Source organism: Eretmochelys imbricata, unplaced genomic scaffold (assembly GCF_965152235.1).
Source record: "Eretmochelys imbricata isolate rEreImb1 unplaced genomic scaffold, rEreImb1.hap1 Scaffold_29, whole genome shotgun sequence".
Taxonomy (NCBI): Eukaryota; Metazoa; Chordata; order Testudines; family Cheloniidae; genus Eretmochelys; species Eretmochelys imbricata.
The window spans coordinates 274,172-299,925 of record NW_027554341.1 but is presented as its reverse complement, the minus strand read 5'-3'; the positions used below and the strand labels follow the sequence as shown (position 1 = coordinate 299,925).

Sequence of the window (25,754 nt, the reverse complement as noted above, 5' to 3'; positions counted from 1 at the left end):
ATGCTGCAGTATGACTGCTGGCCATCATCTTCTGTTGGCTGGAGGTTAAAAGACAGTGCACTGCCGGTAGGACTGAATCGCCACGAGATGAAACTTAGAAGGGAAATGACCTGGCTGAGTCACTCCCATGTTTGCTCAGGCTCCCGATTAAAAGAGCACCCAGGACTATGTCGACGACGGCTACCAGTCATACTGCACTGTCTGCTGCCAAAAGGCAATAATCTGCTGCTGTGTAGCAATGCCGTACCGCGTCTGCCAGCACGCAGGAGACATACAGTGACGGTTTGCTGAGCGGGCTCCATGCTTGCCGTGGTATGGCATCTGCACAGGTAACTCAGGAAAAAAGGCGCGAAACGATTGTCTGCCCTTGCTGTCACGGAGGGAGGGAGGGAGGGAAGGGGGGCCTGATGATATGTACCGAGAACCACCCGCGACAATGTTTTGGCCCCATCAGGTGCTGGGATTTCTACCCAGAATTGAGATGGGCGGCGGAGACTGCGGGAACGGTGGGACAGCCCCCCACGGTGCAACGCTCCGGAAGTCGACGGTGCCTCGGTGCTGTGGACACACTCCGCCGACTACAGGCACTTAGAGCACTTGCCTGGGGACACACACAATCAACCGTATAAAACCGCTTTCTACAAAACCGACTTCTACAAATTCGACCTAATTTCGTAGTGTAGACATACCTTGAGGTTTTGTTAAGGATCCAGTGTCTTTAGATTGTGGGCACAATTTCTGCCAAGCCTGCATCACCGAGTTCTGGGAGGGACCAAATGCAGACATCTCCTGCCCTCAGTGCAGAGAGACCTTTCCCTAGAGGACCCTAAGGCCGGACAGACAACTGGGGAACTTTGTAGAAATAGCCAAGCAGCTGAATGTCCCAGCAGCAGCAGGAGGAGGAGATTTGTGCAATGTGCACCAGGAGCCTTTCAAACTCTTCTGTAACCAGGACCAAACGCTCATCTGTGTGATCTGCAGGGAGTCCCAGGCTCACCGCGCTCACAGGGTGGTCCCTATAGAGGAGGCTGCCCAGGAGCATAAGGTAGGCCACAGCTGGGCACGACTTTACGTGAGGAGTTAGTGTGTATGTAAACCCCAGAATGAAGGCGGTGTTATTTCTTTATTAGTCTCATTCCATTATAGATTAGAACTCAGAGTTTAATCTGATCAGGGCTTAAATTCTTATAGAGTATTTCCCAGAGCCCCCCATGCCCTCCTCCAATATGCTATAAAAACTCCAGGGGGGTTGAAGATATTTACCAGAGCTCTTCTCCAGACAGCTCCAGCTGCATTTAAGCCTGAATCTGAAAATCGACCCCCTGCTCGCCTGTCTCCCATTCTCATCCTCAGGGTTGGCTGCGGTGGCCCATGACTCCAACTCCTCCGGTACCCATGTGGCTCAGGGGTGGCACGGCATCACCGCAGAGGATAGCGTGCAGCTCCTTGTCAAAGCGGCATGTCTGTGGAGTTCCTGTTCCCCCAAAATATCCCCCCAAGCCTTACACCCCCTTTCCTGGGGAGGCTTGAGAATAAACAAGATGAGCACAGACCAGCCTTGGGTTTTTAGGACCCTAAAAACCCCAATCAGATTTTTTTAAAAACAACAGAACTTTATTAGAAGAACAAAACAAAACAAAGAACTAGCCTTGTAAGATTAGGATGGAAGATAATCTCACAGGCAATTAGCTTCAACACATAAAGAATCCCCCTCTAGGCAAAACCTTAAAGTTACCAAAAAAAAAAACCCAAAACAGAAATGCACATTCCCTCCAGCACAGAGAATTTCACAAGCCAAAAAGAAAAGAAAATCGAACGCATCTTCTAGCTAAATTACTTACTAACTCTATAGGAGTTGGATTGCTTGCTTCCTTGATCTGTCTCCAGCAGAGGCATCACACAGACAAAAAAGCCTTCTCTCCCCTCAGATTTGAAAGTATCTTTTCCCCTTATTGTATTTTCTTGGTCAGGTGCTAGCCAGGTTACTTAAGCTTTTTAACCCCTTACAGGTAAGGAGGAATTCTAGGCTACCCTTAGCTGTATGGTTATGACAGTCCTTCTCCTCATCTCCATGGCAGGGAGATCCCGGCTGGGAGGGGAAGGGAGAGGGGGGAACTTTAGCCAGGCAGAGGAAGCAGCTGGAGAAGTTTCTCTCTCTCCCTTCCCCCACCTGTGGCCCATCAGCTCAGCAGTCAGGGCTGCAGCAGGGAGGAGGGGCTGATCAGGGCTTCTGCTCCTTTGTCTGTGGTTTGCTTAGGCCAGGCAGAGCCAGAGGGTCACTGACCAGCTGATGCTCGGCTGCTGCTGGATCCTTACCCGAGTGATGGGCAGCTGGGTCCTTGGGAGCCAAATGCCCCTGATGTGTGTGGGAATGAGGAAATGGAGGCGTCTCTGATGTCCACTGTGGACATTCATTTGGAGCATTTTCCACACTGAGAACATCTCAGAGGTTACTTCCCTGTGCAGATTTGCAGATGCCTGATGCTCCGGGAGCAGCACACTGAACTTGATCAATTAGGACAAACTGCAAAGCATGGGGCAGACAATCCCCCAAACTGGTGGATATTCCAATACTTAGATTCACCAAACCAGCAACAAAACACCTTCTATGCCTATCTTACTGGTTACCCAGAAGCCAAAACACAGTTCCCTGAAAGCACAGGTAGCCAATTCTTTTTTTCAAGGTCAAAATTTCCTTGTCAAGCTATAGACAAAGTCCACACTCCAGAGAAAATAATAATAAAGAAACCACAACAGTAATGATAATAGAGAAATAAAAACATTTCAGGGTTCCATGCGAAAGCATCTGGTTGTCTAGATTTGGCCCATGTCTGCCTATTGACTACCCCTGCATTAAAGACACCCAGCCTTGGGCTCCTGCCCAGACAGCCCAGTTAAATATAATGCAGATTACTGAAAATCTTGTTCATCATCTAAAAAGTTCAGCCAACCCGAAAGGATCGGATACATTACCCAAGAAGTTAAGGAATACTTCAGTTCTTACCCAAATACATGCTTACAGCCAATTCTTATTAACTAAAGTAACACTTATTAAAAGAAGAAAAGAGAGAGTCTTGATCATTATACACACAGACATGAATAGAGTCCTTAGGGCAGTTTCACTGCAGGGATGGTGCTTTAGAATTGAAGGGTCCTTTTTCGAATCATTTCATCAGGTTCTTGTCCAGATGTGAGCAAACTATGGCCTGCGGGACCATCCTGCCAGGCCCCCAAGCTCCCGGCATGGCCCCGCTTTGAGCGCCATGGTAAGGGAGCAATGGTGGGGGCAACAGACGTTCGGGGGGGTGGTCAGGGGACAGGGAACGGTTGGATGGGGCAGAGGTTCTGGGGTGGGGCGGTCAGGGGTCGAGGAACAGGGGGGGTTGGACATGCATGGGAGTCCCGAGGGGCCTGTCAGGGGGTGGGGGTGTGGATAGGGGTCGGGGCAGTCCGGGGACAGGGAGCGGGAGAGGGGTTGGATGGGGGTGGGGTCCTGGGGGGCCTGTCAGGGGGTGGGGGTGTGGATAGGAGTTGGGGCAGTCCAGTGACAGGGAGCAGGGTGGGGTTGGATAGGGGGTGGGGTCCTGGGGGGCCTGTCAGGGGGTGTGGTTGTCGTTAGGGCTCGGGGGGGAGTCAGGAAAGGGGGGTTGAATAGGGGGTGGGGTCTGGGGGAGGGCAATTTGGGGCAGGAGTCCTGGGTCGGGGTGGTCAGGGGACAAGGAGCAGGGTGAGGTGGATGGGTCAGGGGTTCTGAGGCTTGCAGTCAGGGGGCAGGAAGTGGGAAGGGGCGGATAGGGGGCAGGGGCCAGGCTATTTGGGGGGCACAGCCTTCCCTACCCAGCCCTCGATACAGTTTGACACCCCAATGTGGCCCTCAGACCAAAAAGTTTGCCCACCCCCGTTCTAGTCTAATGTCAAAATCAGGGCAGTTCACTATCAAGGCAGTCCAGATGGGACCGGAGATCTCAGTCTTACGACTCAAACTCCCTCTGAATAAAGCTTGAGAAGATCTGAGAGAAAAGGATCAGGTCCCAAGAGTTTTTATACAGATTTTTGCAGCCTCTCGATGGCACGCAGTCCTGGGGTGAAAAATAGGCTTTTGAAATAACCTTGTAATTCCTAAACATCACCGGCAATTAACTACAGGGATTAACAGAAGGTGATTATCCATTAAGTAGTTCATGGACTGTTTACCACAAACTTTAAAGAGACATGCAGACAAGGACATTATTACACCTAACTTTTATCTAAATGTTAATATTTCCTTTTGATCTCCAAGTTAACAGAATACAGCCCTAGAGAGGAACTGTCTGATTACATTGTTAACCTCTAACAAGACACAGGTAAACAGAGACTACTACGGTTACCATCCTCCAATTCTCTAGGAATACAAGTTTACATTTCAAAGCTCAAGCCTATAGAACATGCAATGGCCCTAAATACCATTTACACACTTAGAAGCATGTTTCTAAAGGTTGAACCTAGATCAATTAGCCTGCAAGTTGCTTCACCCTTTCTGGCCATGGGTCACAGAAGTTTAAATGCTGTGTGGATTCTCCCATGCTTAATGAGGTGTGATCTCAGTGTGAAACTTTTCCCACAATCCAAGCACTTATGGGGTCTCTCTCCTGTGTGGATTTTCCAATGATGAACAAGGGATGATCTCCATGTGAAACTTTTCCCACAGTCCAAGCACTTATGGGGTCTCTCTCCTGTGTGGATTCTCCAATCATTAACAAGGCCTGACCTCCATATGAAACTTTTCCCACAGTCCAAGCACTTATGGGGTCTCTCTCCTGTGTGGATTCTCCAATGATTAATGAGGCCTGACCTCCATATGAAACTTTTCCCACAGTCTAAGCACTTATGGGATCTTCCTCCTGTGTGGATTCTCTGATGTGTAACAAGGCCTGATTTATCTGTGAAACTTTTCCCACAGTCCAAGCACTTATGGGGTCTCTCTCCTGTGTGGGTTCCCTGATGTTTAACAAGGACTGATTTCTGTGTGAAACTTTTCCCACAGTCTAAGCATTTATGGGGGTCTCTCACCTGTGTGGATTCTCTGATGTCTTATAAGGTCTGACTTCCAAAGGAAACCATTTCCGCAGCAGAGGCATTTATAAGGTCTCTCTCCTGTGTGGGTTGCCTGATGTGAAAGGAGGGTAGATCTCTGTTTGAAACTTTTCCCACAGTCTAAGCACTTATGGGGTCTCTCACCTGTGTGGATTCCCTGATGTGAAACGAGGGCAGATCTCTGTTTGAAACTTTTCCCACACTCCAAGCACTTATGGGGTCTCTCACCTGTGTGGATTCTCTGATGTCTTATAAGGTCTGACTTCCAAAGGAAACCATTTCCACAGCAGAGGCATTTATAACATCTCTCACCAGTGTGGATTCTCTGATGCGTAACAAGACCTGATTTCTTTGTGAAACTTTTCCCACAGTCTAAGCACTTATGGGGTCTCTCTCCTGTGTGGATTCTCCCATGTGTAACAAGGCCTGATTTCTTTGTGAAACTTTTCCCACAGTCTAAGCACTTATGGGGTCTCTCTCCTGTGTGGGTTCTTTGATGTTTAATTAGTGCTGACTTTGAGTAGAAAGATTTCCAGCACTTGAGGCATTGAGAGGGTTTCTCGCCTGTGTGGCTTCTCCCATGGTTATTCAGGTCTGAGCGATTAATGAAGCTTTCGCCATGGTCCAAGCATTGAAGGGGTTTCTCTCCTGTGTGGAATGTCTGATGTGTTACAAGGTGTGATCTCAGAATGAATCCTTTCCCATAGTCGAGGCACCGATAGGGTTTCTCTTCATTGGGATTTCTCTGCTGGGCTGTGGGATCCTTGTGTCCTCCACCACCTGTAATAGATTCATCAACTTCCCCAGGAACGTCCTCATGATGATTCCCATCTTCACTCTCACTCACTCTCTTAGCACCTGCTGGGAGAGAGACAATCCAGACAGGAGTCATCGTGCTGGGGAGAAAGAGGAATAGCACAGAGGGAAAACCCAACACACTAAAGTTATGAAGAATCAGCAAGTGGATTTTGACTCCACTTCCCACCCAAACACTCACAGGGAAGGAAAGTTGGGAAGGAAGCTCCAGCAACTCACAGGGTGGGTGGAATGGCGTGAGCGATATCTGCTGACTACGGCCCTGCCCTGGCTGAGATGAGGAAGAACAGAGGGCGCTTACTCACACCACACATTTGGGATTCTCAACTTTTTCCTTCATTCACCACATGGTTTCTGTGTCAGTCCTCACCTGTGCGGGTGCCTCTCGGGATCTCTCTTTCCTCAGAGGCCTGGAGATCCGGGACCCACAACTCTTCCCCTCGTTCCAGCTGGGCGATCAGCTCAGGCTTGGGAATGGGAAACCCTGCACAGGGGGTGAAATCAGACCAGATCAGGGTGCATGGAGGATTGAGAGAGAGTCTGTCACAAAGGGCATTCCATGTCCCAATGCTGTGCTGGGGGAACGTGGAATCCAAGGGGACGGGAACATGGTCACTGAGCCCCCTTGGGAGAGGCAGACATCTGGGGAGGTGAGGGGAATTGTCACACCCTCACTAGGAGTTTGCAGGATCTGTGCATTCTGCGGGCCTTGCTGACAAACACACAGCTCTAGAGTTAAACCCCTGCCTCCTTCTAAACCTGCAGAGCCCAGAGCCCTCCCCATGGCGAGAGCTAGACCCAAGGAGGGAGATGAACAGAGATGCTGTGTGTGAATGAGAAATAATAGACAGGACACTTCATGAGTTCTGCCCCACTGAAAGCTGGAGGTGGGTGGGAATGGTTTCGCATGTCCATTAGGTTTTGACACTGTGGTCCCATTGGAGAGGGTACAGAGATGCAAGTCTCTCTCGCCGCAACTGTGGACTATGGGACAAATTCTCCTCCAATCTAACTGACCAGGGAAGAACGTAACCAGAGTCAGAAATGCAGGCCCTACACTTTCTAATAACCGAGGGAACGGGAATCGCTTACCCAGCGAGGTCACCGTCTCGTAGTTATCCTGCATGACGTCCCTGTAGAGGGCTCTCTGACCGGGGTCCAGGAGAGCCCCCTGCCCCTGGGTGAAATACACAGCCACCTCCTCGAAGGTCACCGGCATCTGGAACAACAAAAGTCCCCCACTCAGCACCTGCTGCTCCAGCCACAATCCCACTAGTCACGGGAAAGGAAGAAAAAAAAGCTCTGGGAGGGCCAGAGAAGCAGAATCCCTCTCCCACCCTGCAGCAGCCATGTGGCTTCAGGGGGTGGGAGAAGGTGAGAGCTCCTTGTCCCCCCAGCACACAGAGCAGGGCAGGGTCTTCTCATTTCCCACACGCCTGCCAGCCACAGGCAGATACGGGAAGCAGAGCTCTGAGCCGGGGACAGGAATCCCGACAGCTTCCCTTCGTATTTCACAGCAGCCTCTGGCCAGTGGAGTCAGGCTCCAGCACTGGGAGTCTGGAAAATGTTCCAAGCCCTGTTTCCTGTTTCATAAATGAGGAAAGTTCCCCTGCTGCCAATGGGCCTATTCAGAAAAGCAGCAGGTGTGAGGATGCAGATATGCAGGCCTGGCTGTAAAAGCCGATACTCTAAGAATTTAGGTGTATTCTTATCACTTGGCTAGTTCTAGTGGTATAAAAGAAAGAATCAAAATCACTGTCTGCGGGTGGAAGGGCCTTCTCTTACTGTGACAGTCTGAGGCCCTGTGCTTAGGCTAAGGCCTTTGGCTAAGCAGCAGAGGCAGCCGTAAGCCGGGAAGCGACCGGTCACCTCCTCTCATTTCAACCTAGTCACATTGAAATAAGGTGCTATTGGGCTGTTAGGAATACAATCCTGTCCTGATAGTGCCCATCGCCTCCAGAGAAAGGGAAGTGCCTACAAAATGTAAAAGGAAACTTAGTTTGATAGCATCCTGTCTGGCAAGAACCCACTTATCAATAGCTGGGATGTGAAATCCTCACTTCTCTATTGTTTTGTCATTATAGTTCCCACTTTGCTATTGTTTATTTGCATGGTCTCTGTCTGGTTCTGAGATTGTTTCGTCTGCTGTATAATTAATTTTGCTGGGTGTAAACTAATTAAGGTGGCACGATATAATTGGTTACATACTCATGTTACAATATGTTAGGATTGGTTAGTTAAATTTCAGGAAAATGATTGGTTAAGGTATAGCTAAGCAGAACTCAAGTTTTACTATCTAGTCTGCAGTCAATCAGGAAGTGAGTGGGGGGGGGGTGGGGAAACTGCAATCATGTTTGGCTAAGGGCAGGAATGGGAACAGGGACACAGGCAAGGCTCTGTGGTGTCAGAGCTGGGAAGGGGGACACTAAAGAAGGAAACTGGAAGCATGCTTGCTGGAAGTTCACCCCAATAAACATTGAATTGTTTGTACCTTTGGACTTCGGGTATTGTTGGTCTCTGTTCATGCGAGAAGGACCAGGGAAGTAAGTGGGTGAAGGAATAAGCCCCCTAACAGCAGGTTTATCACACCCTGTTTCCTCCCTGCCTCTCCCTTCCTCTCCTCCCCCCAGCAGCTCCCTTAAAATCCCCTACCTGAGCTGGCTCCATCATGGCCATTTTCCTTCCCTTTCTCCTGGAAGATGGGTTGATCTGGAGCGAAATCTGGACGTGATTCCTCAGCCTGTCAGGGTGAGAGGGGCGATGGGGGAGGTTTCAAAAGGGGCTTGAGTCCATTTCGCACCCCGATTCCCGCCCCCCCCAGACTCTTTCCCTTGAGTCAGACACTCTGGACTTTGCCATGCTGGGAAGAAACCCAGTGAGGTTATTACCACCCAGGCCAGCCCCCTCCCAGCAGAACTGAACCCACCAGGACACTTTGAAACTCTCCCTGTAACAGTGTCTCTGAGCCAAATGCTGGAAAAAGAGCAGAACCAGAAAAGCCACTTTTGGGGATTCCCTCTGACACTGTCCCCAAAGGCAGCGCCTGTCCCTCCACTCTACAAGCAACGCAGTGATTCCAGGCAGTCAGCAACTGGCTTTTCCTCTCTCAGCTCCTTTCCTTGTGCTCAGGAGAGTCAGTCTGCCCGGGATAATGCAGGGAATGGATCTGGGCAGATCTGGGAACTTCTCTTCCTGCTGCTCCTTCCAGTCTCTCCACTCTCCCTTTTTATCATCTTCCCTCTCCCTGGAGAACTGGTGACTGCTCCATTGACGTGGGCCTTTGCTCTCCTTAGGGAGATCAGCCACTGACACTGCTAACAGGGGTTTGAACCCTAGCAGTATCCATGAGGACAGCAGCTCTGGGACTCACAGACACATGGGGAGCCCCTCCCTCCTGTACTTCAAACTCGCCAGCAGGTCCCTGAAAGGGGCCCTTTGTGCAGAGTCACTTTCCTGCCATGTGGAGGAGCAGAAACTGCTCCCTGTAGGAATTTGCTACTTAGGGTGCACTGAGCATGCTGACGTGAACTGAGCACACTCAGTAACATCTGCTGAAGTCACTGCCCTTCACCCTGCCCTTATTACCCATAAGATAAGATTCTGCAGACTGTTTTTACAGGGGTTAAAAAGGAGGAAAGGGGGCAAATCGGAGGAGGGAGGTGTTGGCCAGATTCTGAGCAGGGGGCAAAAATTCATTGGTCAGGAGGGTCAAGCAGCTGGAAGCAGGGTTAGGATAGGGGCTGAAGGCAAAATCAGGAATGGGGGGGAAGGAGCTGGGGTTAAGCCCAGGGGTAAGGCGCTGCCAGAAGGTGACAGAGGGTAAAACCCTGGCAGAGGCAGGGGCAGACAGGGTAAGAGTTACCCCGGTGGACTGAGACACCAGTGTTTCCAAAAATAGGGTGTGTGGGGGGGAGAGGGTCTTTTTTATTTCTCCTCTCACAGACAGCTCCTGTCAGCATGGGTTTCCCAGGGCTGGGTTCTTAAGGGCACAGGTATCCCAATGACTAGCCACTGGAGCTCCTCTCTGTCTGATGTAACCTACTAAGGTGCTGCAGGAGACTTAATTCAGTGAAACAGGGACTTCCCTTCCCCCCCTCCCCCCCCGCCCATTCTTTCCCCGCCCCGCAGTGATCAACCAGTTACCCGCAGTGTTGCCAATTTAGTCATTGGTTGGAAATTGGAATAGAAATTGAAACATTAATGCACACTTTAAAATACACATACAGTGTATGATCAAATACTTGTACCTGAAAGTATAATAGGTTTGAAAAGTCTGAACAAAGACTGGCTTCCTCACACAGCCATTGTTTTTTCTGACAACGTCGGCACATTGGTTTCGGCAATGTTGGCCAACCTTATCATTTAAAATGATGATTTGTAAGCAAGGTGTGAATGAGCTCTCCCCTGACAGCGAGTGATGAGCCAGGGGTAGGGGGAAGGCTTCAGGACCAGACTGTATTTACATGAACTCACCTACTCTGCCGAGGTATCCAGCAGACAGAGCTGCGGTGCCCAAGTGATCAATTTTGGCTGGTGTTGGGAGTTTCTGTACTAAACATTTTTATTATAATTAATTTTTGCACAAGAACGTAAGAACGGCCAGACTGGGTCAGACCAAGGGTCCATCTAGCCCAGTACTCAGTCTTCTGTCAGTGGCCAACTCCAGAGGCTTCAAAGGGAATGAACAGAACAGGCAATTATTGAGTGACCATCCCCTGCCATCCACTCCCAGTTTCTGGAAAACTAGAGGCTCTCAGAGCATGGGGTTGCATCCCTGCCCATCCTGGCTAATAGCCATTGATGCACACATCCTCCATGAACTGATCTCGGTCTCTTTTGAATCCTGTTCTAGTTTTGGCCTTCACAACCTCTCCCCCCGTCCCCCCACCCCGGCAAACAGTTCCAGAGGTTGACTGTGCGTTGTGTGAAGAAGTCCTTCCTTTTGTTTGTTTTAAACCTGCTGCCTATTAATGTCACTGGTGACCCTTTGTTCTGGGTTACATGAGGGAGCTTATTCACTTTCTCCACACCAGTCAAGATTTTATAGACCTCTATCATATTCCCTCTTAGTCCTCTCTTTTTCAGGCTGAAAAGTCCAGTCTTTTTAATCTCTCCTCCTATGGAAGCTGTTCCATACTCCTCATCATTTTAGTTACCTTCTCTGTACCTTTGCACACAGTATTCAAGATGTGAGTGTTCCATGGATTTATAAAGTAAAAGTGGAGGAGCTTGGTTTGCCAGACTGACCAGCAAAGCCAATGCTGACAAACTATGTGAAAAGGCTGCAAAACACCAATCCTCCAGACTGCATCGACATGCAGAAAGCCTCATAAGCCAGTCATTGCCAAAGCTAATTTGAGAAGAATTTAGAGAGGTGTTAAGAATGCTGGAGACACACCACAGTTTATGGGAACAAACATGGCTGTCACATCACACTTTCTCTTTAAGCAAGAGTTACCACATTGTACAAACTGGGGGCCAATGTTAAGTGCACTGTCCAGCTGACAAGTACAGTACATTGACTTGATTCTTACATCTCTACAACAACTTTTGGATTCTATCAACCTCTACGTTGCTTTTACAGATGCCTGTCTTATAAAACACCGACAGTTGAGTGGAGTGAGGCACTCCCAGCAACGGGGCTGCCATGTGATCAGGACAGAATAGAGAATATGAACACAGAGTGGAATATCACATGATGAACAAATGAAGATTTGATTTCAACTTCTTCATCATCATCATCACTAATGGTTCGACCCAATTTTTGTGCTGTGTTTCCTGGGATGAAAGAAGTAGGAATTCACCTCTTCCTACTCTCAGTCACAAGAGCTACAGCTGAGTGTTCTTGTTCCTCATTGAATAGAATTGTGTGTTCTGAAAGAAGTTGTCTTCTATCTGATCATGAGCATACCTTGAAGGAAGGAAGTATCTGACACATGAGAAGCCTCCAAAAATGAATGCCCTGCACAGAGTTTGCACAGTACGCTTGTATAGCAAACTTTAATTTGTGTGAGGATTTAAAAATGAGCTAAATCTAATAAAATGGTTGTGAAATATTTTTCAGTTTTTACTAGGGTGCCATACAGCCCACCTTCACCCTAACAATCTCACCGGTCATCGGTCGTCCCCCCTCCCTCCAGAGGGGCAGAAGGTGATACATCTTCGAGCCATGGTGGTAGGTGCGGTGTTTGTGCTGGTGGAAGCCAGGGGAAGCCCTGGGGCCACCAGGAGCACTGGGGAGTGAGGGTTGCCCTCACCAGTACAGAAGAGGTGTAGCAGCATACACTCCACACAGTGCATGGCTCCTCTGGGCTGCTCAGGACAGCTGGCAGTGCCTTCTGCCCCCACCCGTTTGCCATCAGGGTATTTCGGCAGCAGCAACATTGCGGCTTCCACATGCATGGGAGTGTTTGGGGAGGGAAAGGACTTCTTGGCCCTCTTCTCACCTCCACCACCACTAATGGCTCTGTGTGATGGCAGCCATATTTTGACCCTGTAACAAATAGATAGGAATTGTTTCTGCCAGGAAAAATGTCAGGGGAGCATAGATTGTCCTCAGTAAGGGAAACAGGAAATCCAACATATTTCTCTCTCCTTTCTACCCAGCCCCCAGAGACTAAAATACACCTGCATGAAGACAAACCCATCTGGCTCATCTTTACCCTACAGATTTCAAAATCTCTGTCTGAACAAGCCCTTTCATCGCCAGTGAGACATTACCCCAGGAGCTGGCGGGAATCTACCCTCCCTTGGATCAGAACCTTTCTCAGTCAAGGCACCAGGACAAGGGCATTGCTGCCTGGGCCTGCCCGCTGAGCTGATGAACAGTCACGGTCAGAGATCGCACCAGCCCAGAGTTTAAATTATCCTCCATGTGTCCCGCGTCCCACTACAATGAATCCAACCCACAGTTGCACGGAAATATCAATATCAGGATGCTACATTGTTAGCACAGTAAGTGACGCTGCAAAATGAGCGGTGTTTCAATGACCTCCCTATTTTTTACAATCCTCTATTAAGAGGTAATTGATACATCTGTACACCAGGCAGGATCGTTTGGAAGCCGACGACTTTATGCTTCCATCCCTTGCCACTGTCAAGTTTCAGCAAATTACGACAAGTCAGCCCATAAGAACAATGTTCTTAGGTATGAGTAACTGCTACTGTTAACAATTTGCTACCTCTGTCCCAGAAGACAGAAAAGGTGAGTAGCTAGCTGACTTAGCTAATTTCTACAGATAGCAGTTTCTCACACTATAGGGTGTGAGAAACTGCTATCTATCTGTAGAAATTTGCTACAGTTTTTAGCAAAGTAGGACTTGTCTGCTACATGTAGCAAATTCCTACAGGGAGCAGTTTCTCATACTACACCCACCCCAGCACTTTGCCCCAGGTCTCTCCCCTCACCTGCAGGCTCCGGCTCAGGGGCTGGTGTCAGCAGAGCCTGGGGCTGCCCCGGGGCTGGTTCCAGGCACCGGAGAAAGTCCCCACCCGAGCGGGGCACTGAGGGGGTTTAACAAAGGTCGCTCCTCTGCTGGATAAGCAGCAGCTTCTCAGTTTGGGTTCCCAGGTCAAAATGCAGGAGGCAGCTTCTGATCCAGGCAGCTCAACTCCAGAGCTGTATCCTGAGCAGAGAGACACACACCAGCAGCCTCCTCCTCCCGCTTAGCAAGAGCTGGAGTCTTCTGGTGGCAACACCTGATGAATGAGTTGCCCTGGACTCGCCCTGCACCAGGGCCGGCTCTAGTTTTTTTGCCGCCCCAAGGGGGGGGGGGAGTGCCCTCCCTTCAGAAGTGCCGCACCGAGTGCGGCCCCAACCCGCCTCCTGCCCCCTCACACATCCCTGCCCCCCCTTCAATTCCCCTTATCTACACCCCACAAAGCCCTGGCTGGGATGGTTTAGTTGGGGATCGGGCCTGCTTTGAGCAGGGGGCTGGACTAGATGCCCTCTGCAGCTCCCGACAACCCTGAGAGTCTAGGATTCTCCAGACCCCTCCCGGCTGCCCCCACGTGTTGCCCCAGCGCGGCCCGGCCGGGCTCCCCCCGCCCCGCACACCGGGAGCTCCGGCAGCTTTCCTGGGCCCGGGGCAGGGAATTGCAGCCAGCTCCGCGGGGAGCAGCCCGGGGCCAAACCCGCCCCCTGCACCCCGGGACGGGGGGCGGGTCTCTCTTACCTTCCCTCGGAGCGGGGCCCCCCGGGGCAGGGGCCCGGCCGGGAAGGGGCCCTGGCCGGGCTGGGGGCTCTGCCCTGGGGGAGGCTCCCGGGGATCAGCGGGCAGGGCCCGGCTGGAGGTTCCCCTCTCCCGGCTACAGCCCGGGCTCCGGGCTCCCAGCACCAGCTGCCAGGGCTCGGGGATCTCGCCGGGAGCCTGGGAGCCAGAGTCCCCGCAGCGGCTGAGACTCACTTCCTGCGGCCGGGCCTGAGCCCCACAATCCTCCCCCCAGAGCCGCCCCCCAGCCGCTCCTGGGTCCTAGCGATCAACGCAGCCCCCTGCCCCAGACCCTGCCCCCTGGGGCCCCACCTCCCCTGGGCAGGGGCAGCTTCTCCCAGCCCTATGTAGGCGTCCTGCCTAGAAGCCACAGGATCACTGGGGGGACAGAAAGGAGACGTGCAGATCCCGGGGCGGGGGGAGAAGGGGGGTTTCTAGGGAGACTCCAGGTAGTTCCAGAGGAGCCAGGGGTGACGGGAGCCGGGGACACTCTGTGTGTGATCCGCTCTGGTAACAGACTGGCACAGGGAGCAGGTGGTCAGAGCTGGTCTCTTCTCTCCACACCAGGCTCACTGGCGACCAGCCCTGGGCTCCCAGCTCTGCTCCCCTCGCTCGGGTCATGGAGCTGTCAGAGCTTTGCCCCTGGGTTCCTCTGGTTACCTGTAGATCCAGATGAACCCACCCCTGGGCTCTATTTAAACGTCCCTCCTGTCTGCCCCCTCTCAGGGATCCCCTCTGCCCATGTCCTGGCTGGCTCCCCCCTGTGGGCACTGACTGCAGCTCCCCATCGGGCACCTGGATGTCAGCAGCGAAGCTCCTGTTGCTCTGGGTCAGGGACTGGTGCTCTGCCCACTCAGGTTTGTCACCTGTTTCCCCCTCATCATTTTCCAATTGTCACCAAAATCATCCGCCTTCTCCTGATGGCCACCTAGAAAATCCCCTGAAATGTTGGAATTGATCTGCTGCAGCCATGGAAACAGACCAGTGCCACTGAGTTAAGTGCTAGGCCAAAAATAAATCAAGATATTCAATAGCACTCTTAGGTCATGGCCACTGATGCAGCCGTGCTCCAGTTAGCTCTCTGGTGCAGGGTTCTCACAACAAATGTTTTGGTGGCCTCACAGCATGGCCACCAACTACCACTGGTGGCCACTCTGACAATTTGGTCTAAAATACTTAATTAACTTTAGGAATAAATAAATCTGCCCTTATCCATGCCCAAATCATTGCAATTTATTGATGTAGGGTTGTTTTCATACTCAATAATAAAAATAATGTACAGTTGCCTCTATTCTTTACTGGACCTACGCCAAATAGAAACACAAGTAAGGTGCTTTGCATGTTCTTGTCTCTGTTTAATTGTTGTTTCTTTTGCTTTTTTGGTTGCTTTTTTAAAGACTTGCTAGCGAGTACGTCTGCTGCTGTGAAAAGTGATGTTTGTACGTTTGTTAATAACACGTCTCACAGCAGGAGACTTGCTAGCGAGCTGGGAGGCAGCAAAAAGTGATTAACAAACATCCAAATATCACTTTGCACAGCAGCCTTCCTCAGACCCCGCAAGCTGGGGGACAAATTAAGCCCTGGATGGGAGGTGGGCAGGGTGCAGGGCTGGCCTGACCATGAGGGGAACTGAGGCGGCCGCCTCAGGTGCCAGACTGTGGGGAGGCACCACTAGGACCCAGAGTGTAGAAAACTGTGTCTGCTGCTGGTGCATCTGTATTCTCTGCTCGGGATGCCCAGAGATGGGGGAGTGCTGTGCTGGAGGAAGGAGGGCACAAGAGACCTAACAGGCAGGCAGGAGAAAAGGTGAGAGGGAATAGCAGAAAGCAGCAGGAGCTGCAGGGAGAAAGAGGAGAAGGAGCCTCTTATGTACCTCTCTAGCACCCCCAGGAGCCTGGACTGATTAACCCCAGCTTCTCAGGCAGCTTCCTGTTTCCTGCTGCTTCCCTGAACCCACCTGGGGAGAACAGGCAGTCAACTGAAGCAGTAGGAGCCAGTTAGGCCCTTAAGATGCTGATATCTTCCCCCACTCAGGCCTGTTACCAGCCTGCTTATTTGTCCCCTTCAACTGAGTGTTGAGAGCCACTATAGCTGGCACAGAACAGCAGTCATGAGTGAAAGAAGAAAACGCCCCTCTGGGGCAGCACTCAGAAAAAGAAAGAAAGTGAAGGAAGCTTTTCTATCTAAGCAGGAAGGAGCTCTCCTGAGATACACAGACACAAATGTTCACGGTGAGCCTTCCGGCCCCAGTGAGGATGTGAGTGGTGAGGAGATGCCTGATCTTCCAGTTAGTCAGAGTGCAGGTGACCTGGCAGCTACTGCAGCATCCCTATCTCCATCTCAAATGGATGTAACCATGCACATTCCTGAAGAAAAGTGTAGATCAGAGAAAAGTGTGGTGGAGGCGCAAGAAACAGCTCCTGCTTAAGTTCCTTAAGTCTAGATGATCCAGGACTGTGGACCCACTTGAGCAGTAACCCGAGGGACTTCCTTGTACTGCATTGGCCTCAACAAGTGAAAAACTTCATGTTCCCCAAAGACAATGAAAAGAGAAGTTGCCATCCAACACTTTACTGGTGTGAAATCTCCAATGGTGACAAAGTGGAGAGGCCATGGCTTATGTACTCAAAAACCCAGAATGCTGCATACTGGTTTTGTTGCAAACTCTTCCCGTCTAATGTTCCAGCCACATTGGGTTCTGCAGAAACAAAGGACTGGAAAAATCTGGCTAGAAATCTGGCATGCCATGAGAAGGCAGCAAATCACCAGAGAGCATTCCATAGGTGGAAAGAGCATGAGATGAGACTAAGGTTAAAGGCCACCATAGATGATCAGCATCAAGAGAAGATTGCATCAGAATGTCTTTACTGGCAAAATGTTGTGAAAAGGCTCATTGCCATTGTGAGAATGCTTGCTACCCAAAACCTAGCACTGCGTGGCACTTCAGATCAGCTGTATGTGCCAAACAATGGAAATTAACCTTAACTGACCTTAAAATTGTGGAGCTGATGGCTGAGTTTGATGCTGTATTCCAGGAGCAGCTAAGAAGAGTCACCACCCAAGAAGCGTGTACACACCACTACCTTGGAAAAACAATTCAACATGAGATCATACAGTTACTGGCAACAAAAGTCAAACAGAAGATGGTGGCAGATCTGACGTCAGCAAGATATTACTCTGTTATTCTGGACTGCACACCTGACATCAGCCATACAGAACAAATGACTTTAATGGTGCGTTTTGTAACAACAACAGAACCTAGTGAAAATGTCCCTGCAATGGTGACTGTCAGAGAGCATTTTCTAGAATTTATTGACATTGATGATACCACAGGAGCTGGTATGACAGATGTGCTTCTTAAAAAGCTGGAAGATACGGGAATTGCGATAGCTGACATGAGAGGTCAGGGCTACGATAATGGTGCCAACATGAGAGGAAAGAACAGAGGAGTACAGACACGGATCCGAGAGTTAAACCCTCGAGCTTTTTTTGTCCCATGCAGTTCTTATTCATTGAACTTGGTGGTCAGTGATGCAGCATCAGCTTCTAGTGAGGCTGCTGAATTTTTTAATGTAATTCAAAGCGTCTATGTATTTTTCTCGGCATCAACTCATCGATGGCAAATTTTGAAGCAACATCTGGGAACATCCTCTCTGATACTGAAACCACTGTGTGCCACTGTGACGAAGCGGGACTATTCGTAGTGTTTCCTCTGAATATTGTGGGGGAGCCTCAGTTTCCCCTAGGCAGTTCTTAAGTATCTAGGTGGTGGGATAAGGGCATATGATCGTTGCAGAGCCCTAGAGGGCAGGTATGTGCAGGGGTCTGGACACAGAGAATGGCCAACACCCTGTTTCCTGGCAACTGATGGCCTGGGCCCTTCCCCCCTGCAAGGTGAGAACTAAAGGGTTGGAGAACAAAGGAATCAGGTGACCTCCTGGCCCGGGAAATGGACAAAGCCCAGAAGAGGAGGGGCTGGAGGGAGTTTCAGTTTTGAGGCTGGCTGGGGACATGGAGTGAAGTACAGACGTGGTTGTCTGGCTCACTGCCCCCCACAATGGACCCAGCTGAGGGGTCCTATTCTCTGCACCTACAAGCTCTGTGTTAGACCATGTTCCTGTCGTCTAATAAACCTTTGTTTTACTGGCTGGCTGAGAGTCACATCTGACTGCGGAGTTGGAGTGCAGGACCCTCTGGCTTCCCCAGGAGCCTGCCTGGGCGGACTCGCTGTGGGAAGCGCACGGAGTGGCAGAGGATGCTGAATGCTCTGAGGTCAGATGCAGGAAGGTGGAAGCTGTGTGAGCTGTGTGTCCTGCAGACAGTCTGCTCCCAGAAAGGAGACTTCCCCAGAGTCCTGACTGGCTTCGTAGGGAGCAGTTCCAGAGCATCACCCAGGGACTCCGTGACAGCCACACAATAGGAAAGTCGAGTGGAGGCGATAAAGCCTATCAAACACCAAATTGGCAAGATAGATGATGCCATAGTTGCTATTCTGGAGGATAATGCTATGACAGGAACTGTTTGTGGGAGAAGAGTGGCAGAGGGAAATGGAATCACCAGAAACATACATAACTTCAAATTTCTGTGTAGCTTAGTGTTGTGGCATGACATGATGTTTGAAATAAATGTTGTAAGCAAGAGACTCCTGTGGCGGTTCAATATAAGACAGGACACGGCTTTAGGCAAGCAAGCAGGCTGGTCTGCTGATGGGATCGCCCCTGTCAGCTTTCCCACCTCTTTTATTTCTCTCCCCCCCCGCGCATCACATACCCCAACCGACCGCAAAAGGCATCAACAAAGGAAATAATATTACTTTGATTAATATTCCTATTTACTAGCCTCTATCTACTACAATCTTTATTCTCAGGCCTTGAGCTTCGGCCGAGGAAGCTTCCCACGGCTGATGTCCTTATTTTGACTTCCCAGATGGTCCATGTTTTCATGGTCCATGTCCTTGGACAGAACAGAGCAATGTGTGCATTGCTCCTACACAACAGTCAGGGTGTGCCATGACTGTTCCCAGGTGCATGAACGCTACATGAACCTTTCAACTCCAAGGTGTTGACCTTGACATATCTGGAGCAATGGAACAACTGGACAAAGCAAAGTTTTACCGCTCAGATGAGGGATTTCAAAATGTTTGAAAAGTGCAGAGAAGTTGTTAGAGGAACTTGACACTGAAGCTATTTTCCCACCCATTCAAGGATACAAGAGTCACCGCAGAAGAAGACATTTTGATGACGAGGCACGGAATAATCCCATCAGAGACCCCAAACAACAATTCAAAGTTGAATTCTTTAACCAGGTGCTAGATTGTGCAATACAGTCAGTTGAAGAACATTTCATGCAGCTCAAGGAACACAGCAGTAAGTTTGGGATGTTGTATGATATTCCAAAACTCCTCACTTTACCTGAAGAAGACCTACACCAGCAATGCAGGGCACTAAAGACAGTGTTGACTCATGATGACATGCGCGATATTGATGCGAGTGATTTAGGTGATGAACTGAAAGCCCTTTCAAGATACATTTCAGCAGGATCAACTCCAAAGGCTGTCCTGGAATATATGTGCACAAAGAAGATGACCCACCTCTTTCCAAATGCTTTTGTTGCTCTGCGCATACTTCTAACACTTCCTGTAGCAGTTGCCAGTGGAGAACGCAGCTTCTCCAAGCTGCAGTTAATAAAAACACATCTGTGCTCCACAATGACACAGGAGAGGCTGGTCGGCCTTGCAACCATCTCAATAGAGCATGAGCTGGCCCAGACGGTGGACCTTCAGCAGGAAGCAGTTCAAATCTTTGCAGCCCAGAAGGCACGGAAAGCACCACTTTGATTATTCAAACAGATAAAAATGCCAATATTCACTCTGCAGACAAGAAAAGTTACATTTGCTGTTCAGGCATTTGAAAGTTAAGTGTTACTTAAAATTTTTGAACAAGGCATTTTAAGTTGTTAGTTCAACACTACAAACTGCTGCCTGCACAATTTGCAACCTGTAGTTGCTACTGACATCTCTATTCTCCCTTTTATGCCATGAAACAATTTGCTGCCTTTGCCTTTCCCCATCCTGCCGTCCAGAGGGAGCATTCCCATCGCAATTTGCTACCTGTCACCTTTCCCCATCTCCTGGCCCAGGGGTAACAAAGCGCGACGATGGGGGTTCCCCTATCACAGTAGTGCTACCTCTCCCTTTCCTCATGCTCTGGTCCAGGGGCAGCGCGTTATGACAGACGGGGGCATTCCTGTCACCATTTGCTAGGAGTGTGACATTTCTATTTTAAATCTGGACACAAATAAAGTACCTCTGTGATTGGGAAACATGTTCTACAGCATTAAACCTCAGGGCAAGTGTTTGTAAACCCCAGAATGAAGGCGGTGTTATTTCTTATTAGTCTTGGTCCATTACAGATTAGAACACAGAGTTTAATCTGATCAGGGTTTACATTCTTGTAGTGTATTTCGCGGAGCCCCCCATTCCCTCCTCCAATATGCGATAAAAACTCCATCGGGGTTGAAAATGTTTACCAGAGCTCCACTCCGGACAGCTCCAGCTGAATTTAAGCCCTGAATCTGAAAATCAACCCCCTGTTCGCCTGTCTCCCATTCTCATCCTCAGGGTTGGCTGCGGTGGCCCATGACTCCAACTCCTCCGGTACCCACGGGGCTCGGGGGTGGCACGGCATCACCGCAGAGGACAGCGCGCAGCTCCTTGTCAAAGCTGCATGTTTGTGGAGCTGCATCAGATCGACTGCTTCCCTCTGTTGTACCAATAAAATAAAAACCAGCAGGATCTTATTAAAGGGAAAAGGCAAAATGCCACATTTATAGTAAATATAATAAAGAAATATAAATCTCACACTGTCCTATCGTTACTTATTCCTTACTTAATTATATATATATATATATATATATATATATATATTCATTCATTCATTTATACCAGTTCTGCATAGGGGTTTATAGTTACCAGCCTAGAGGTTGCTCGTGACAGGGTACTGGCCAGGTAACCTGTACACGAGAGTGGAGCGGAGTCCGTGTCAGATGCGCATCCGATGCTCCTGAAGGGTAGTGGCAGAACTGGAGACTCCAAGTTCTCAGTCCTTAGTGTCCATTTTTATAGGAATTTCTTCCTATGCCAGTCCGTGGAATTTGCTTTGTCATATCGTTAGTCATGACTGCTCCAGGACGGCTGTCAGGTGCTCATCAGCTTTCTTCATCCTTTGAATTGGTCAGGTGGGTCCCAGTTTGCCCTCCGGTGGGGTTCTCTGGTTGTCTCCACCTGGCGTCTTCTTTGGCCAATCGATGTTAAATTCCTAGGCTGGCACTTCCCTGTTTATTCAAAACCCACCATTCATTCACATACATTCCTTACTTTAATAAAAAAACACATTTCTCATTTCACCGAGTGTTGTTATTTTATTTGAGACTCCCTGTCTCTTGACATTCCTTCGGTATTGCCTTTCTTTTGTTATACAAAGGTGTTATTTATTTGAGACTCCCCGTTTTTTAACATTCCTGATCCAAACTATAGAAGGTATGAGTCTCTATGTGACATTTCTATGAGCGCCAGCTCCAATTCGTGGTTCTTCATGGGTGTTACAAACAAGCATGTCAATCTCCATTACAAAGTGTCTGTTTGCAAAGTAGAGCCAATTGAACATAAAGTGAAGTTCGTTAAAAAGCATGTCAATCTCCATTACAATCAATGGAAAGCGCCAATACAGAGAAAGCAGAGTCAATTAAGCCATTTAGTCTTACAAGCGTCAATCTTAATAACAAGCAAATTGAGCAGTTTAGTTTTACAAGCGTCATAACAAGTGAGAGAAAGTATCAATTTAGAGAAAGCAAAGCCAATTGAGCGGTTTGCAAGGTACGGTTTGCAAGCTTTAATACAGAATTGTAAATCAATATTGCAGATTTACAATTATGTCAAATAGAAGAATTATAAATACAGATTTAATAAATATTATAAATCAATATTGCAGGTTTACAATTTCTTATGAATAGAATCACAAATATTGGAATATGCCTACACCTCCCTCGCCTCCTGGTACGCCTGGCGCAGCTCCGTGGCTGTCACATGGCAGTGCTGCGGGACCCTCTTCTAGCCCTTCTCCCCCACGCTCCGAGCAATCTGCTCATAGACGTCCACATTTCTAGGCTGAATCGGAGCCGGGCCTGCACAGCCTCTTCTCCCCACAGACCCAGGAGATCCACCACCCCCTGAGCGGTGCCAGCAGCAGAGCATTGGGAGCCTGGAGCCTGCTCAGCTGGGCAGTTGCTAGGTGAGCTCTCCATGCAGAGCAAAGAGGAAATGGAATTTCAAAAACTCCCAGTCCTTAAACAGGAGGGGCTTGTTCCTGTGACCCTGGCTGATGGGCAGCGGAGTTCAAAACAGTGACCAGAGTGGGTCACAATGGGGCATTGTGGGACACCTCCTGGAGGCCACTTAAGCTGATGTAGGCAACGCAGCGTATACACTGCCACTGCGTTGACCTAACTATGTCGACGTAAGCGCCGCACCTCTCTTGGAGGGGGAGTTATTCAGTCGACGCAGCAGGCGAGTTAGGTCGGTGGGAGGTACACTGTAGTCTGGACGCTGACATTATTAGGTCGGCGTTTAAGCTGCCAGACTTCGACCTAACTCTGTAGTGTAGACCAGGCCTTAGTTGCTTAAGTCCCTTTGTGAATCTGAGTCTTTCTTTTAACGTTGCTCAAATCCTTTCTCTTTCCAGTTTAGTAACTTGGAGACTTGTGTAAACAGTAGGGAAAAAATGACACCCAATGAAATCCATTTATTGGCTTTCAGGGGCACAGTTTTAAGATATGATCTCAGAGGCTGAAGAGAAAAGAAAGGGAAGATTTTCTCAGTGAAAGAATAATTGAACATGAAGATTGGGGTCTTGTTATCAGCATCGTAAAGTGCCACTTGCCCTGATAAACCCTGATCTTTGTGAGTCTTATGCTTAGAGTCACAGAGGTCCGTGGGTAGGTGAGAGCCTGGAATTGCTTCCAGCAGAATCTCAGAGGCCAGATGCCCTCTTCAGGTTTTACACAGAACCATCTCTTTCTCTTCACTGATGTTCTGGCCACACCAATGGTCCAGCTTTCCCTATTCCCCACCTCCACCTCCCAGTGATGTTTCCCTGCCAGGAATCCTTCAGAGCCCAGTGCACACAGCAGAATTAAATCTGTCAGAATTGTTGGGCAGGCCCTGTCGTGTGTGTTCATGTCTGACACTTTTCTGATCCGTAGACAGGTTAAGGTGAGGGTGAGCTGTTCCTGGATCCCATGCAACCTCTGCTGGGGACGCAAACTCCGTATGCAGTAAACACTGGGCTTTCCCTACACCCTGGAAGAGACTCACATTTGCTGAGCTGGAATCAGGCCATCGTTAAAGTTACAGCCCCTGCAGGCTATGGTAAGAATTGTAACCCAGCATGCCCTAGGAGTGGTGTGAAATTCACAGGGACAAGCTTGACTAAATGCTGGAGCTAATGTTGTCAATCTCTAGTGTCAGCTACAGCTCAGAAAATCCCCATTAGGATGCTAGCATTTTTAAAAGACAAACTCATTAGAAAGCCAGGGGAAAAGAGAGAACAGTTACACCAGTGAGGCCCTAGTGAGCACTGTGTGGGCAGATGCAAAATCATTAGTCCATCCCTCTGCAGAGCAGCCTTAGAAAGACTAGGCAATAGTGAACAGCCATGGGGCAGCAAGACATAGCTCCGCAGGCCCAAACAAACATCTTAAGGCCAATCTGTAAACAGGAGTTTCCTGGGCTCATCTTCCTGGCCCCACTGCCCACCTCCCCTCTTTTCCCCTGCTCGACTTACATCTGACCTAGTTCTCTCTGGATTCCCTTCAGAGAGGCACCTGAGAAAGATTCAGCCATCCCCCAACCCCTTGTTCTGGGGAGAAACAAAGTGAGTGTCAAAGCCTCGGGGTTGGGACCAAGTGAAGATGCTTCTTTCTGGCTGGTCTGTTTCAGTTTAATAACCCAAATCCTGCCCATGTGGCCAGTGGCTGAAAGTCCATTGGGGAGCTGCTCAGGGGGCTGCATGAAATGCGCTGGGATCTCAGCCTGGTTCTCGGGGTGTAGACGTCTCCATCACACGCCGAGGTAACCAGCAAACTCTCCACTGATCGTGCCCCTGTGTGCGAGGCTCAGCGGAGAGGCCAGGGACTCAATGGACAGTGCAGACAGAGCTCCTCTTTCCCCTTTAGAAAGAGATTCAGCCCAGGTCAGGGGACAAGACCAATGGCCCAGGAAAGTGTATGTGAAGGGAACTGGTACTGGGACCCCTGCCTTGTACAGGTAAGGGGTTACACAGAGTCTCCCAGCTCCCTTGTCTATTCCAACTGCAGGAGGGGGCATCCTGGGACAGACTGAGGGGGCCTCGGAGAAGCAGCCACCTGGGCCCAGAACATGTAGTGTAACCATGGTGGGAAAAGGGCAGTGACTGGAGCACCGCTGGGGACCCGTCTGGTTACAAGGATGGCTCTGCAGAGGGATACAATGTTGCAACAAGATGCAATTTCCCTTCCTCGCTACTCTGAGTGAAGGCCACATGAAGATCATCCAAAATTCATCTCGCCAAGCACAACCCTGCAGTGTCCTCCTTTCTGATGCACCCCACCGCGCCCTCCCCTCACTTCCCAACAGGGGGCGATTGTGAACGTGGAACCCCACCAGAGCCCTGTACAACACAAACTTATTTCTTGTCCTCCAAGCAAGCCAAAGGAGGTTGCCTTGCCCTGCCCTGGAAGAGCCCAGCTAGCTTACAGATGGGGAAACTGAGGTACAGAGTCTGTGTCATTCACCGAGCCTGCCCATTCTCATCAGCCACCCCAGTCTCAGCTGATTCTGTGTTATCAGCGCTGCATGTCTGCACCATGCACAGAGCGTGGCTGCTCCCACCCCACTTCCAGCACCACGTGTCTCTGCCAAGCACTAGGCATGACTGTTTGCAGCTCCCCCCGCCCCAGTCCGTGCTATGTCTGTGTCATGCCCCAACTCTGCACGTTCTCAGCGCTGTGTGTCTGCCATGCCCCAAGTTGGCCGGCTGTCGGCTCTCCCAGCCTGTTCGCACTGCTGTGTGCCTGGGACATGCACAGAGCCGACCTATTCTCAGCTACCTCCCCTGCCCTCAGTCCCAGGCTGGGTGTCTAGGCCATGCTCCAAGCCTGAATCGACTGCACCCTTGTTTCAGTGTTGTGCAGCTGGGCCATGCACCACTGGCCTGTGGGGCTACTTGAGCTGGTATGTTCATTTCCAAAGGCCGCGGGGTTCAGTGATTGAGGTGTGGGTCTGCTGTATTTGACGGAGACCTGGCACGAAGGTGTACGTTTCTAATGGTGAGAGTAATTAAGCACTGGAGCAATTTGACAAGGGGCAAGGCAGAGTCTCTGTCACTAACAAGTTTTAAATCAAATTCAGAAAAAAAAAAAACAAAATGATGCTCTAGGAATTATTTGGGGTAAGTTCCGTGGCCTGTGTGACACAGGAGACGAGAAAATCAGTCTAGAAGATCACAGTGGCCCCTTCGGGCCTTGGAATCCATGAAACATCGTCCCAGCTTTGTCTGAGTTCACCTTCTGCAGTTCACCTTCTTCACCTTCTTCCCACATCTGCAAAGCACAGGTACCTCC

The 25,754-nt window shown here is 49.8% G+C and overlaps 1 protein-coding gene, 1 long non-coding RNA gene and 1 pseudogene across 2 annotated transcripts in view; all 3 read right to left on the bottom strand.

Annotated features, from left to right (window-relative positions):
- Positions 1–4,502: 4,502 nt before the first annotated feature.
- LOC144258649 (uncharacterized) overlaps positions 4,503–25,754 on the bottom strand; it is a 164,018-nt gene continuing 142,766 nt past the window's right edge. The window contains 2 exon segments of the mRNA XM_077806853.1: positions 4,503–4,964; positions 5,050–5,645. Of these exon segments, the coding sequence (XP_077662979.1) occupies positions 4,528–4,964; positions 5,050–5,645 (1,033 nt within the window). The 3' untranslated portion in view covers positions 4,503–4,527.
- LOC144258650 (uncharacterized) lies at positions 5,888–7,111 on the bottom strand. Its single transcript, XR_013344708.1, has 3 exons — positions 6,982–7,111; positions 6,260–6,373; positions 5,888–5,934 (listed from the first exon to the last, which is right to left on the bottom strand). It is a non-coding gene; the product is annotated as an uncharacterized LOC144258650 (long non-coding RNA).
- Positions 14,443–23,997, bottom strand: LOC144258642 (zinc-binding protein A33-like; annotated as a pseudogene).